The following is a 16,648-nucleotide window of genomic DNA, read 5'->3' as shown; positions in this document are numbered from 1 at the left end:
TCTGGAGGCTGATTCCATCTTATTATTTCACTGGGGGGCCTGGCTACCCCTTCAGTTGTGGTTTGTTACTAAAATTTATTTATTGTTCCTTATGCATATGCATCTGTGTGGATGTATACCGTGTGTGCAGGCACCCACAGAGGCCAGAAGGGCCATTGGTTCTCCTAGAGCTGGAGTCACGGGTACTTGTGAGCTGCCTAATGTCGGTTCTGGGGACTAAACATGCGTCCTCTAGAAAAGCAAGAAATGCTCTTAACTGCTAAGCTACTTCTCCAGCCACAGTTATTTATTTATTTAGAAAATAAGATGACCCAGAATATGGTGGCACCTACCTGTAATCCTAGTACTTGAGACACACAAGCAGGAAGAGTACAAAGCCATCCTAGACTACATGATATGCTTAAAATTGGCTTGGGCCACAGAAGACCCTGGTTGGTTTTTTTTTGTTTTTTTTTTGGGGGGGGGGTTGTTTTTTGTTTTTCTTGGTTTTTTTCAAGACAGGGTTTCTCCGTGTAGTTTTGGTGCCTGTCCTGGATCTCCCTCTGTAGACCAGGCTGGCCTCGAACTCACAGAGATCTGCCTGCCTCTGCCTCTGCCTCTGCCTCCCAAGTGCTGAAATTAAAGGTGTGCGCCACCACCGCCCGGTTTAGAAAACCCTGTCTTAAAAAGAATGTAAGAAAGGGGCTGGACAGATGGCTCAGAGGTTGAGAACACATATTGTTCTTGTAGAGGACCCAACTTGGATTCCTAGTACTCAACATCTAGTAGCACACAACCAGCTCCAGAGCACCAGCACTCAAGTGCAACCACACACACACACATACACACACACAAGCATAATTAAATAAATCATTTTTAAATGAGTGAGAGGGAGAGAAGGGAAGGAGAAAAGAAGGAAGAAAGATAGGACAAGGAGTACTTAGGCTAACAGCTCAAATCCTAAACTCCTGCCTTAAATTGGGAGTGGAATGGGACACTTTTTCCTTGCTATTATTGCCAATCAAAAGACAGCAATTAAAATTTTAAGCCAGGCCCATTCTTTTTTTTTTTTTTTTTTGGTTTTTCGAGACAGGGTTTCTCTGTGTAGCTTTGCGCCTTTCCTGGAACTCACTTGGTAGCCCAGGCTGGCCTCGAACTCACAGAGATCCGCCTGGCTCTGCCTCCCGAGTGCTGGCATTAAAGGCGTGCGCCACCACCGCCTGGCTGCCAGGCCCATTCTTATAATTTCAGCTACTTGAGAGACTAAAAGGATTATTTGAAGTTAGGAATTTGAGACCAGCCTAGGCAACATAGCAAAACCTTATCTCAAAAAGAGAGGGAAGGAGAGGGGAAAGGGGGGGGGGGGGAACAGATGGTTAGTATAATGGGTATAGTTCAGTGGTATAGCATTTGCTTAGCAGGTATAAAGCCCTGGGTCTAAACCCCATCTACCTGCCTCCAAAAAGAAAAAAAAGAAAAAGAAATAGAGAAACTGGAAATCAAAGGTTCAGCTACCTAAAGCTGTGATATTTTCCCCACAGTTGGTAAAACTGTATATTCCACAACATATGGAATTCTACTGAAAGCTTTCATTGGCATTTTGCCTTGTTGAATAAAAGCTAGAGCTATGCTCAGGCATTTTTTAAAAAATCAGTCTTTTCACTAGATTAACATTTAAAATGTGCCTTAAAATCATGCGAAAGAATATTAGTGATAAAATCTAATACATACTGCGCTCTTAACAATGTGTCAATAATAGTTCTAAACATTTTTATGAACTCATATAATACAATACTGTGAGGAACAGATTATCTCTACCTTTATTTTACAAAAGAGGATCATGTAAACTAGGAACTAAATAATTTCCTCAACGGCACCTAGCATCAACTAGCCAATGGTGGGGTTTTGTCAGGGGGATTAAGGCTCATTTTACTTTTCATTATGTGTACATTTGGGGGCGGGGGATGAATGTCAGTGGAGTCCAGAGGACAGTGGCAGGTCCCTAGAGCTGGAGTCACAGGGTTTTGAGCTGTCGACATGGGTGCTGGGAACCAAATAACGGTCCTTGGCAAGAGCAGAAGACAGCCACTGAGCCGTCTCTCCAGCCCCAATGGTGGGTTTTAACCCCAAGGTGTTTAAGTCTTACCCACTAGACTCTGCTATCCTTCTTCCCCCAAGATCATTACTATGATTCTACACTGATTTACCTCAGATCTATATCTAAAGTCTGATTGGGGTGTTTGCTGTTTGTTAACTTGTACTCTATAGATGTATTCTACCAAGGCTGGCTATTCTGTTCATTTGAAAGGATCAAAATTCATAGAGAAATCCAAATCCATGTCTTTTTTTTTTTTTATTTATACTTACATATTCTCTATAAACCTATGGTGGGCCAAGGCAGGATTATCTCCATATGCACACTAGGATTGTGCCTGGAATTTACTCAACATGAATTGGATGGCTGCAGTGCATGCAATGATGTACATATCTTAAATATCCTAGCATTGCTCACAATACCCAATAATGTAACCGCTACAGTTTAGTAAATAATGTAATGTTAATATTTGGGAAGAATTATATAATGGAAGTTTAAGTGGTGTTGGTATAGATTTTTTTTTTTTGTACAATCGATTAGCCCACTTTTACATCTTTATTTTATTGAGACCAAGTCTTACGTAGCACTGGATAGCCTGGAACTCTCCATGTAGACCAGGCTGGCCTTGATCTTAGAGATCCTTCGGTCTCTGCCTCCAGAGAATGGAATGAAAGATATGCACCACCACACCCAGCTTCCCCTTACCCTTTATTTTAACTGTATAAATAAAAACATATTTTCCACCTGGCAAACAATGAGTATTCTAGGGTGGAGACAGAAAGAAGGCTAAAAACATTGGGAAGGTAGATAATAGAGGCTCATCAACTTCCAACTCTAACAGGCATGTCATTTTTCTTGCCTCACAGAAAGCTTACTTGTGGGAATAATTTATGCTTAGTTCCAAAGAAGGAATGGCTTTAACCTGGATGGTGGCCAGCTGTGCCAAGAACTGCAGCAAATTCAGCTTTCCTCTTGAAAGTCACTCAACTGGAAATTTTATCAGTGGGAAGTTCTCTAAGGGCCAATGACTCTATTCTCTGCACCCCAGTGAGTCTCTAAACACTGTTAGTTCTCATTTTCAGCTCTGACTCTGCACACACATACGCAGCCCACACTCACACCAACCCAAGGGAAGCCTTACTTCTCATAGAAGTAACAACAAATTTTTTGGAATCAAAAGTTCAAAATCTGTATCCAATATAATATAACATCATTTATTAGTTCTTTTCTCTTTGTGGTCACACAGGCATTTGGAATAGAATGGCACTGACATTTGAGGACAGGACAAGAGAACTATCAAGCCTTCCAATAGAAACAAGAGACCGAAAGCTATCCTCATCATGAAATAACCCAACACAACTCCAGAAATACCAAATACCAAAGAACACCACACTTAAGGAGGGACTACTAAGTCCTTGTCCTCAAGAAACCACAATCTAAAGGGAGATACACTCAAGGGAAGTGGGGAAGCAAGGGAAGAAAAACTTCAATAAATCAATCATCCAGGACTGATGGCCCAGCATCCGAAGGTCAAAATTTACAGTTTTACCAAGGGAAAGAAGCCAATGCACTTTTCATTTCCTATGTCTGTCAAGGTCTCCTTGCACTCAGTACCCTACCATCTATATATCATCTCTGCATGTAATGCACACGTTTAAACAAATGTCATCAATGAGTCTTTGGCAGCATGTCTTGAAAAGAATGTCAATACAGAAGGTCTCTTAAGATCCAGCTGCTAATTCTGAAGTTATTTAATTGTACACTTACTGGAAGAGCAGATAGGTAACTATAGCATAACTTCCTATACAGCATTTGGAAGATAAAGTCTCAAGGGTGTTCTAAGTGATTGGGTCTCCACTCGTTTCTTTGGATTTTTTTTTTTTTTGATTTTTTATTTTTAAGACATAGTCTCACTATGTAGCTATGGCTGATTTGGAACCTTCTGTGTAGACCAGGCCTGCCTTTGCCTCGCATGTGCTAGAATTAAAGGTGTACATCACTACAGCCAGCTTTCACTACAAATTTATTAGCAGGACGGTGCAGTAGAGGCAGTTCTTGTTTTCTTTTACACTTTTAAGTTAATGGTAAAAAATTATAAAAATAGGGTACAAGCATATATCATACATTACCCATATTTAGAATAACACAGATGATCTGGGATAGAGAAAAGGTAACCAAGAGTGAGTGGAAAACAACCAAAGCTGGGCGGTGGGGCCACAACGCCTTTAATCCCAGCACTCTGGACGCAAAGGCAGGTGGATCTCTGTGAGTTCAAGGCCAGCCTGGTCTAGACTATTACACAGAGGAAACCCTGTCTTTAAAAAAAAAAAAAAAAAAACAAGTTCAGAAAGCCTGAAAAACAGTAAGAAACATGGAGAAATGTATAGATGGGCTAAATTTTCCATAGTGAAAATATAATTTGTGAACCAGGAATGGTGGTGCATTCCTATGATTCTAGTATTCAGGGTGGCAGAGCCATGAGGATTTTGAGTTAGGGGACAGCCTGTGTTACATAGTAAAATATTGTCTCCAATATTCTACTGAAACAAGGAAAGTTTTAGCTAAGTGTCCTGGCTTATGACTGTGCTCCCAGAACTCAGGAGGGTTATCAGTTGAAGGTCATCATGAGACTAGCCCAAGCTATAAGAGACTGAAACAGGAAAAGAGATGAGATCTTGAGTTCAAGGCCAGCCTGGACTACAGAGCCAGTGCAAGGAAGCTCAAACCACAAAACAAAAACAATGTTTAAAAAAGGCGAGGGGGGAAGGGGGGGCACAACACCCAAGGAGAAATGTGTTTTCTTCTAGTCCTACCCATAACACCTACAAGAAGGCTTAAGGTTAGAAAAGGGTTAGATTTACCCGAGAGGAACCATTACCTGACTGAACACAGAGCTTCATTCTAAAAACACAAGATCAGCTTCTCTCTGATAAGTCGCACTTAAAGACTGCTACTTCTTTTGGTAGCACCCAAATGCTGGTTTTAGCTCCTGAAATGCCGAGAGAAATTGGTATATTAAAGGAAGGACTTCTCTTTAAAAGCTTTCATTTGTCCTGTATGATGACAGGCTTGTTGAGATCTTGAAATACACAATACTGAATCATGAGTTGAGATAAAGTGTGTTTACTATACACACACACAGAGAGACCTATGACAACATAAGGTTTAATGAAAAGGTTGGACTTGAATCGGCCAGAAAGCAAAGCAGCAGCCGATCAACTCGAAACCTTTGTCTTGCCATATGGTTCAAGGAAATACAGCTCTTTAACGCGGAATCCATGACTCATAGCATGAGGCTGCACTATAACCAGTGGGGCTCCAAATAATAGAGGAACACCTGGTCTAAATCGTTAAATTTTTTAAAGGCACTCCCAAAAAGAGAATGCAAAATCCCCTGCCTCTTCCAGATAGGAGGCAGAGTCTTGAGCTATGAATTTAGTAAGTGGCCTGCATAGTTGAGATGACTCCTAAACAGAGAAACCACAACTCAAAATAGCCTGAACACTTTTGTTATCTCACACAATGGGCAGTCTGCCATCCACTCCTCCCTACGTGCATATTTGACCTGTGTTAGCCAGAGCCATTATAAATTTGTGACGCTTCAAATCTGGCTATACCAGATGTTTGAAAGCTAGGGACCAAAAGTATCAACTGTACATTGATTCCTAACGTTGTACACATTAAAATGAATGCTATGCAGATTCATTTAAATTTTAAAGATTTGTACTGTAAGTCTATGACCAGAACAAACACAGCCCTCCCTAAAAGCTTCTGGGGAAGACAACCACCGAAGATGAGTATCACACCAGAGCACACACATGATCCACTATACTGCAGTACATAGATAACGTGGATATTCCATCTGCCCTTCCCTAAAGGTGCAGCACATCACCAGGAACCTGGCAAAAGACTTGTATTTTTTTAACGTGTGTACTTCATTTTTTATTTATCTGACAGTTGAGGTGGGGAGTGAATATGGCAGTCAAAAACATAGCTTGTAGGAATCAGTTCTCTCCTTCCACCATGTAGGTTCCAGGGATCAAACTTGTCAGCTTTGGCAACAAGCACCTTTACTTGCTAAGCCATCCTGCTGGCCCTGAGCTTTTAAATGATTGCCCTCTCAGTATACGTATGTATGTGTATATGCATGTATATGTATACGTACACACACACACATTTATACATGTATAAATGATCAATGGTAAACAAATGTAAACAAATACATAAAATAAACAGGCTGCTTTATTTTTATTTATTTTTAGACTTATTTTATATGTATGAGTTTTCAACTACATGTATGCATGTGTGGTACATGTGTGCCTGGTACTCATGGAGGTCAGATTCCTGGAACTGGAGTTATGAATGACTGACAGCCACCATGTGAACCAAACCCAAGTCCTTTCTGAGTGCAACAAGTGCTCTTAACCATTGAGCCATCTCTATGGGCCCTAGGCTGCTTTATTTTTAAGCAAACAGACAAAATGTGTTGTATTAATACCCAAGTGAACCCTATCTCTATAAAGGTAGGGTTTATGGCCACCCTTTCTTCATTAATAATGGGGGTGGAGAGGGCCAAGGCAAAGCTTGCTGTGTCTATTTAGAATTATATCAATGCTATTTACATAACAACTAACTTCCTACTTTGTAGACAGATATAAACAAACATTTAAGATGGGGTTCCATTAAAATTACAAGATAGTTGCAGAAATATACACAATTTCCAGAAATCTTCTGTTCTCTCAGATACATGAGTGTTAATGCTATTAGAATAAAGTTCACATCTGTCCCATTCTTAAGTCTCTTTTGATCTGGGACAAAGTTTTTCCAAATGAAACTTCATGATCTTCCAAAGAATATACAAATTTATTTCAAATACTACCTAGTTCTAATAGGCCCCAAGCTAAGCAATCAGATATATGACTTTTTTCAAGGCTGACCTGCACCTGTTCTTGGTTTCTTGAGAAAGAAAGGGGAGGGAAGAAAGGGAAGTGAGAGACAGGCTGTGAGACTGGGGCGTGGCTATACACAGCACCCCACATCCCATCACTGTCTATACAAACCCGTCATGAAGGCCACGCCAGAGCCAGACTCCACAGACACTGTGTCCAGGCCCAGGACAAATGGAAACTTGTGACTAACAGCATTCTTGTTGCTTCTGGTTCTAGGTGGAACTTCCCCACTGATACTTAACAACTCTGATCTAAGCATTTAAGCAACAGTGGAGTGATAAATCCAAAGGATCGGAGCTGGAGAGATGGCTCAGAGGTTAAGAGCACTGGCTGCTCTTCCAGAGGTCATGAATTCAATTCCCAGCAACCACATGGTGGCTCACAACCATCTGTAATGAGACCTGGTGCCCTCTTCTGGTGTTCAGGTACGTGCAAGCAAGCAGAACATTGTGTATAGATAATAAATAAATAAATCTTTAAAAAAAAAAAAAATCCAAAGGATCTGGAGTAAGAGAGCAAGGGCCTGGGTCCAGGCTACTAGGTGTAGGGAAGCTACTTGATTTCTCTAAACGTCAGTTCCTGTTTCTATAAAACAAGGACCTCACAACATCTACCCACAGGACCGTTACAGGATCACCAACACGAGGGTCTTTCACAGGCACTACAGAGATGGATCAGTGGGTAAAGTGCTGTCTGCGTAAGCATGACGAACTGGTCTCAGATCCCCGCCATCCACCGACAAAGCTGTGCACTCATGGGTCCATCTGTAACCCCAGCACTAGAGAGTGAAGACAGGTACATGTGCTGGGCTCAACAGCGAGCCAGCCTAGCTGAACCTGTAAGGTGCAGGTCAGTGAGAGACTCTGTCTCAAGAAATAAGGTGGAAAAGCAGTTGAGAAAGGCATGCCAACCTCAACCTCTGGCCTCTCCACACATGCACACACAGGAAAGAGCACGACACATATGCAAGCAGGCTTAGGCTGGTGCACACGCGCGCACACACACACACACACACACACACACACACACACATACACACAAAAGAAAAAACACAAAGTATTTCATGAAGTATAAATGGTTATACAAACATCCTTATTTACTTTATTAACTGTTCTGTTTCATTTTTTAAAATTAGGAAATATACAAAAACATATTAAGAAAGGGCTCACCCACAGGCCTGTCACTCAGATGTTGTTACTCCCTGAACTGAGATAAATCTAATACCAACCAAAAGAAACTAAGACGAAACTAAGTTCAGAGGTTAATACAGATAACAGCAAGGGACAAAATTAATTACTGATTTCTTTTTTAAAGAACAAAGCAGACTTTCCCATCTATCAGCTTAAAGTGAAGACAATGCTACTATTTATCCCAGGACTGCTCCCAGGAACTTATGATATATGAGTAAGGCACATAAAAGTCAAGGCCACAAAAAACTCCCAAAATAAATATTTCATGAGTCTGAGGAACAGTTACAGCACATGACCACAGAAGCAAAGGGAGACGAAGTATCAGAAGCCCCATTAATAAAACTGACGTGACTGTAATGGTCACATCAAAGATGGACAGCTCGCCGTAAGCCACTTCTGTGAGAGAAGAGAAAGAAGAATTTATACACGGTGCTGTAAGACGGGCAGCCTGGGCTTCTGACTTTTCCACACTGTTTATCCCATCCTTCTTAGAACCTGTCCTTCCTTTTCAGTCCCGATCCCCACCCTCCCCTTCTCTACCTCCTCTCCTTTGCTTCACTAATGCACTCAATTTGCTTTTTGTGTTTGAAATGGCTTCCATACAATGGACTATTATTTAACAACCAAAAAAAAAAAGAAGAAGAAGAAAGTTCTGAGACATACCACACTATGGATGCACCTTGAAAAGAACTATGCAAAGTGAAAGGGAGCCGGACATAAAAGCCACATGCTGTATGATTCCATTTACATGAACTGTCCAGAAAAAGTAAATGCAGAAGCTGGGAGAGCAAAGGGGTCATGGAGGTAAAAATATAAAGGAGAGAGTCCTGCAAATGGGGTGTGGTTTCTTTCTGAGTAGTCCAAATTGTTCTAAAAGAGGACAAATGGGAATGTGGGGGACAAGAAATGGTTATATGGGAAATATGAATATGATCAAATATACACACATAGGAAATATAACGAAAACCCATAATTATGTGTAACATATGCTAATAAAAATCTTAAATAAATCATTCTAAAATTAGATTGTAGCAACAGTTGTACAACAATATTACAAAAAGCAATTAATTGTATAACTTAAATAGGTGAACTGTATAGTATGGGAATGGTATCTCAATAATACTGTTCAAAAACATGGTCTTATTTAGGATCCTGGGCAGAAAAGAAGACATAGCCAGGTATGGTAGTGTATATCAGAATCACAACAGCTGGAAGGCAAAGGCAGAAGATCACAAGTTCAAGTCCAACCAGGGATACACAGAAGCTCAAAGTCATCTAGAGCTCCACAGTGAATCCTTGTCTCAATCAATCAATCAATCGATTTTTTTTAGGTGGACCATGGGAGATAAATAACTCCACAGTTAAAGCACTTGCTGCACAAGTGAGAGATCAGTAATTCACCACAGAACCCATATAAATGATAGGTGGGTGTGGCAGCCTGCCTGTAACTTCAGCATTGGAGAGCAAGAGACAGGTACTCCTCCGAGAAGCATGCTGGCTAGAAACTAGCCATATCAGTGGGCTCTGGGTTCGAAAGACCCTGTTTCAATGAATAAGGTGCAAGAACAATTGAGGATGATTCCCAACATCAATCTTGGATTTCCAAATGCAAAGCCACATATACCCACACAGTGTAACCACACACATGAAACATGCATACACACACACATACACACACAAAATAGTCAAAGAAAAACATCTTTTTAAAATTTCCAGCCAACCTCCTCCTTAAGTTTGGAATAAAAATAACAACTCAGGGGCTGGAGAGATGGCTCAGGAATTAAGAGCACTGGCTGCTTTTCTAGAGGACCCAAATTCGAGTCCCAGCACCCACATGGCAGCTCAAAACTGTCAGCAACTCCAGTTCCAGGGAATTTAACTCCCTCACACATATATGCACATAAAATAAAAATAAATAAATCATTTTTAAAAGAGAGAGAGACCTGTGAACAGGTATTAAAACTACACTGTAGCGGGGCAGTGGAAGTGCACTCCTTTAATCCTATCGATCAGGGAGGCAGAGATGGGCGGATCTCTAAGTTCGAGGCCAGCCAGGCCTACAGAGTAAGTTCCAGGACAGCTAGAGCTACACAGAAAGACCCTGTCTCGAAAAATCAAAAATAAAACCAACTCAGTTGCTAAATACACAGTGACCAAACTACTATGCTTCAGACTACCAGACCTGGGCATGGTGGCACACATCTTTAATTCCAGTTGATATTGGGGAGGGAGAGGCAGGCAGAGCTCTGTGAGTTCCAGGCCAGCCAGACTACATTGTAAAACCTTGTACAAAAAAAAAAAAAAAAAAAAAAAAAAGATACAGGAACTCCAAATCCAAATGAGTCCTGCTCCCCCAAAAGCAATGTGGCACCAGTAAAAAGTCCCTCAACCCACAATAACCAAAAGTTCATTCAAATCAGACATGTAATAAATTGGAATTATTCTGGTCATGACTGACCATGCTGCATGGAGCAACTTCATCATAGTTTTGGTTCTGAACATACAATATGCACATTTTGCACTGTGGCCTTACCTGAAACACCTCCACTCAGATTCGGAACTACCATTAGCTGTGAACTGCAGTGTTTTTACTGTACACAAAAGGTTTTTTACACTTCTAGAAGTATAATGGCTTAATTACAGAAAGCAAAGACTTCTAATATTTTCTTACCACCATTCCCAAGTATGTATCAAATTAGTATGCCTTTAAATTATAGTATATTCAGATGTTTGGTTTTTTAAAATGCCGTCTAAGTTGCTAACAAGTTGCATAAAAAAAGAAAATCATTACATGGAATTTTGGCTTGGAACTAAGAGAGGATTTCCAACAATTTCCAAAATGGCCCTTATACATAGTTCTGCCACTTTGTACTACTATTTATGAGAAGCAGCGTTCTCAGAACTGCTGATTATAAAATCACAATACGCATCAACTCTGAAAAACACTGAAGATGCTCTGTATTGCTGAAGTATTGAGTATTCAGCCAAGATTCAATTTTTACATGTAAATAAATAAGCATAACTATCTCATTACTAGGCAAATTTACTTGCATCTCTAATTTATGATAAAATTCTATTTATACCAAAGAAATGTTTTAAAATAAACTTATGATCTTATTAGCAAATGTTTATTTTATATGCCTATTTGATGTATCTATTTACCTGAGGTTGAATAAAAATTTCTCAGGCCAAAAAGAATCAAGAATAGGAAAAGCTTAAGAAGCTCTGTCTTAGACCACGGAAGATATGCCAAGTAGCTCGAGGAATGCCCATTTCACTCAATATACATTTTATTGACCAAAAGACTAATGTGGCACACATATGTAAATAATCTGAAATTTCCAAAGAGAAACATTTGAATAAGGACATAACCTCCCAAAGTAATTTCTGAGAGACACTCTGATCATATGGATTTTGAATCGTTTGATCAAAACTTAGTTTCATTATTTTATAGAAACAGCATGGGTTTTGCAAGCTCACAGTTCTATGATCCAGTTATCATTATTTTTCTACTACTTTTAAAGTTAAATCCTTTTCCATTTCTGGAGCAGCATTCGAAAGCCTGGGCCTTAATTTCTTCAAGCCCTAGGAGCCTCCTAATTCATCTCTTCACACAGTTCCTCTTCTTTTAACCCTCTATTTACTGGGCTATCTGTGTGTCAACGCTGAGGGCTGGAACTGGGGAGCAGAAAAAAACAAAATGTTCCCACTTAGACTGTGTTTTCCAGACAGGAGTTAGCAACCTGAGATATGTACAGGATCCACACATTTAAGAAAAAACAATTGGGCTTGGAGATGGTGGCGCACACCTTTAACCCCAGCACTCAGGAGGCAGAGGCAGGTGGATCTCTGTGAGTTCCAGGACAGCCAGGGCTACACAGAGAAACCCCGTCCCAAAAAACCAAAAAAAAAAGAAAAGAAAAATAGTTGGCATTAAGAATTCAAAACAGCCGGGCGGTGGTGGCGCACGCCTTTAATCCCAGCACTCGGGAGGCAGAGCCAGGCGGATCTCTGTGAGTTCGAGGCCAGCCTGGACTACCAAGTGAGTCCCAGGAAAGGCGCAAAGCTACACAGAGAAACCCTGTCTCGAAAAACCAAAAAAAAAAAAAAAAAAAGAATTCAAAACAATGGATGGGTCCTCTGGCCTCCCCAGAACCCACATGTTCTTCCTCATATACCATCCTCCCCCTCCCCCTCAATTTCTACATTTTGTGGGATAGGACCTTCTGCTAAACTACCCATATGCCATGCATGCACTGACTTCAAGTCCAGTTTCACTCCAACTTGCCTTCCAACCTGCAATCAAGACAATCTACTTAGTGACTGGAACCTGGTAGTAACTTTGTTTGGGACTGTTTATCAGCCCAATCCTTCCCACTTTCTAATTGAACTTCAAATACCTTTCGTGTTGGGAAGTATGTAACTACATGTAACTTTTTTACATCTTGTATCTGCCCTTGTTTCTCTTCTATGTCTCATGACTATGGCCATCATAACTACCTATGGAACTGCTTTAAAAAAATTATATATATATATAATTATATATATATATGTATATATACACACACACACACACACACACACACACACACACAAACCTTACCCCTGAAGAGCTTTCAGTAAGTCTGGGATGGGAACTGGACATCTTTACATCTAAAAAGCCCCACTGGTGATTCTCACACACACTCTGAGAGCCATTGATTTATTACAATGTTCTTTATACAACACACATTCAATGCTTATTAATTCATGGCATGGAAGCTCATAAATAACTTTTCTCTAAATAGCCTACCCAGCTATCAAGCCCTTGACTACACTAGCTGTGTTCCAAGTGCAACATGTGGTTTTAAGATTCCGCTTCCTCAAGTACTACATGGAGGGACACCATTACCTTGTCTCTTTACATTGTTTCCCATTTGTTGAAAAACCGGAGGCCTGGAATGCAGCCATGTCAGACCACACTACACAAGAATGTACTCTGAGTCTGAGATTAAAATGAGTTACAAAGAGAACAAGAACGAGATAGACAGAACTGAATGGATACATGCTCCTGCTCAACACTTTTTTACTTATCTGTACAGAACAGGAATTTGGTCTGAGGTCCATCCCTCCTCTTCGCCCTTGCCCCCCCCCCCGCCCCCGCCCTCCCCCGCCCCCTCCCCCAGCTTCCTAGCTACCAGTCTCCTGAAATGCCTGACACAGTCCCAGGCCCCTGAAGGCTCAGGAAGGTGTTCAGTGCACTCAAGTCCTGTAATCAGATAAAAACACAAGCCCCACCCGGCTGACAGTAACCTATCAACTGCCCCGACACACCACGGACACAGCTCAGCTCGGAAGCACTATGAACTTTTCCTGAGTTGTTCTCCACGGGCAACAGCGGTCTGAGTCACACCCAGCCTAGAGCAAGTGTGACATGAGCCAGGGGACAGTTAAGGAACTAGTGTCTCTATCTCTTTTCCCATATGAGAAGTGGGCTGCACCCCAGTGGTTACCAACTGTGGGCTACAAAGATCAGCGGAGGGCCCGTGGCCGGCAGGATAGTGTAGACTGAGAAAGGACGCCCCAGCCTTCCCTCTGGCAGGGGCTGCCGATCCCAGATTCCACAGGCCTCTCACAGCAGCTCCATCTTGCTTCCTGCCAGAAGGAGGGACAGAGGAGGAGGAGGAGGCCCCCCGAAACTGGAAAGGCCCCCAGTGGGAGGAAGCCGTTTGACAGCAGGTAAAGCTGGGTGGAAAGCTTCACGGGAAGAGTAAAATGAATGGCTATGGGGTCCGGCAGGAAGAAAAGCAGGACTCCTGGTTATGAATTACTGTATAAAGGTGTTAGAGTGCCGGAGGCGTGAGCGATATGCCCCGGAGGGAAGGAGGCGGCGGCGGAGACGGGAGGAAAAGCCAAGTAGTTGGGGGGAAATGTCAGCGAGCAGGAGTCCTGGGGAGGGCTGGGCAGGTGAGTCTCAGGGGGATAGAAGTATTAGAAAGGTGAGCGGCCGGGTAAAATAAGAATCCTTTGAAGGAAAGGCAGGGAATCCGTAGGAGAACCCACCCACAGGCTGGATAGGAGAGGCCTAAAAAGGAGCTGAGAGCAAGGTAGTCAACGCGAGGGACGTGAGCCTGCCCAGGGGAGGGACCGTCAGACAACCTAACAACTATCACTTCTTGGGAACCCACTACGGGCACACACACACACACGCCAGGCACTTTACAAATAAAAGCTCGCTGACTCTTCACAACACAGCCCCAAGGCAGGATTTCTGATGACTGCCCCCATTTTATAGACGAGGAAACTGAGGCCCCGACAGGCTCGGTGGCTTGCTCAAGGTCACAGCCTAGAGAAATGAGCATTCGGAAACCACAGCACCAGCTCTGGAAAGCCCACCCCGCGCAGAGAGCCACAGGCAAGGCAGCCTACGAATGCAAGCAACTAGGCGGACCGGGACCCTGGGGAGGTCTCCCGGCTGCGCTCCAGTCCCAGGCCCGGCCGCGCTCACCCGGACGAGGTTGCTGACGGCCGCCTGCACGGCGGCCACGGGCGCGGTGAGGTCAGGAATGGCTTTGCCGTCCACCTCGCCTTCCTCGTGCATGATCACCAGGTGCGAGATCTGCTGCGCCACCGGCTCCAGGATGCTCTCGATCGTGCGCGTGTGAAACACCGGCATCGCGGCGGCTAGCGGGGCGGCGAACCGCGGGCGACGGGAAACTGGGATCGGCGGGGCCGGGAGCCGGCAGGGAGAGACGGACTCGGAGCGGCTACTGGAGTCCGGGCTTCCCTCGGCGTAACCAGCCCCACGGGCGCCCCGCCCTCTCACGTCGCCGCGCCCAATGGCCACGCCGCTCAGGCCCCGACTGCGGCTCCGATTGGCCCTCCTTCGAGAAGCCCCGCCCTCCAGGGCCGCCCCGCCAAAGTCCCGCCCCGCCCCCATTCCCAAGGGAGGGGCCTGGGATCGGGGCCGCGCCGCAGGGATTGCGACCGGATTCCCGAACCCTCTCGCGGGGCGCTCCTTATAAGGGCATGGTGGGAGCGGAGCGTGCGGCCGCCGCCGGCCGGCCCCGCCCCTCGGGGCCGCCTCCCGCCTCCGAGTGGCGGAGCTCCGCCCCTCCGCAGGATCACCTCAGCGGGGCGGGATCTCCTCACCTCAGGCGGTGCTGGAGTCTGGGGGGACCCCGCTACCCTCACGTCTCCCCGCCGCCCGGACACTCAACTTTCCCTTCACGAGAACGCAGTCAAAACCCTCTTCTGTCTCCTCCCCGGAATTCAGGAGAAGGTAGAAGATCCAGACACCAAAAATACACCAAGAAACGGGGGTACCCCTTGATGGACACGGCGGACTCCCAGGGCCCCCAGGCTGTCACAGTCCTTTGGTGTGGGGCACTTTCTAGACCTCTGCGTACGCGTTCGCTTGCAAGTATATATATTTTCTAAAATAAATGAGAACGTTTTCTTAGAACTAGAGATCTCATGGAAATTACCTGGTAATCCTTCACTTTGGAGAAGTAGAGGTCTACCTCGTTCTGTTTTAGTGGCTGTGGTGGTCCCTCCCTGCAGATCAACTAAGATCTGGTTCTGTTGGTAAAGTGTTTGCCCGGCCTATGCAAAGCCCTAGGTTTGAGTCCCAGCACTACATAAAATCAGACGTGATAGCGCAGCCTGTATACCAGCACTAGGGAGGTGGATTAGGTGTTCAAGATCATCCTCAGCAAGAGAGCAAGTTTGAGGCCAGCCTGGACTATCTGAGACCCTGAGTGGGAGGGGGAGTTGGGGGGGTGTTCTTTTTTGGATTATGATGAGCATCTGTCTGTAGTTCGAGCAGCACCCCAGAGGTTGGGATAGGAGGATCATTTGAGGAAGGAGTTACAGGCCAGTCTGGACAACATGACCAGCAAGACCCCCATCTCAAAAAGTGAAAAAAAAAAAAAAGGTGAAAATGCAAAATTGTGTGCATTTTACAAGTTGATAAATAGGGCCAAATTGCCCAACCCCTTCACCACATTTAAGACATCTGCCTGTCTTCCTAACCTCAAATTCTCTTGCCTAAGCTTCCTCATTCTGAGGGAAAACACAGCCTTCAAATAAAAGATCCTCAAGTCAAAGAAAACTGTTTCTCAGGATCTCACATTTTGCAGAAGACCAGGCTATGTGTTGTCTTGCCCACAGCTTGTCTTTTAAAGCTATTTTTGTCTAGCCGTGTATGCCCCGGTCTCTGCTGCGTCTGTTGCCAAGCCTTGAACTTTCTCTTGAGGCGGGGATGAGTTCAGTCGGTAGAGAGTACTTGTCTACCACACACAAAGCTTTGGGTCAATCCCTAGCATCACATAAACAGGGCATGGTGTGGTAGTGCACACCTATAATCTCAGCACCCAGGAGACACAAACAAGAGAATCAGAAGTTCAAGGTCTTCCTCAGCTAGCTTCCAAGTTTGATGCCAGTCTGAGCTACAT

General features: G+C 43.8%; 1 protein-coding gene across 2 annotated transcripts in view; it reads right to left on the bottom strand.

The window, feature by feature from the left end:
* Positions 1-14,968, bottom strand: part of Vcl (vinculin) — a 103,516-nt gene extending 88,548 nt beyond the window's left edge. For both annotated transcript variants that reach the window (XM_059273838.1, XM_059273839.1), the window contains exon 1: positions 14,701-14,968. In XM_059273838.1, the coding sequence (XP_059129821.1) occupies positions 14,701-14,868 (168 nt within the window). In that variant the 5' untranslated portion in view covers positions 14,869-14,968. The remainder of the gene's footprint in view (positions 1-14,700) is intronic.
* Positions 14,969-16,648: the final 1,680 nt, after the last annotated feature.

Source organism: Peromyscus eremicus, chromosome 9 (assembly GCF_949786415.1).
Source record: "Peromyscus eremicus chromosome 9, PerEre_H2_v1, whole genome shotgun sequence".
In the NCBI taxonomy this organism is placed as follows: Eukaryota; Metazoa; Chordata; class Mammalia; order Rodentia; family Cricetidae; genus Peromyscus; species Peromyscus eremicus.
This window is presented reverse-complemented; position numbering and strand designations above follow the sequence as displayed.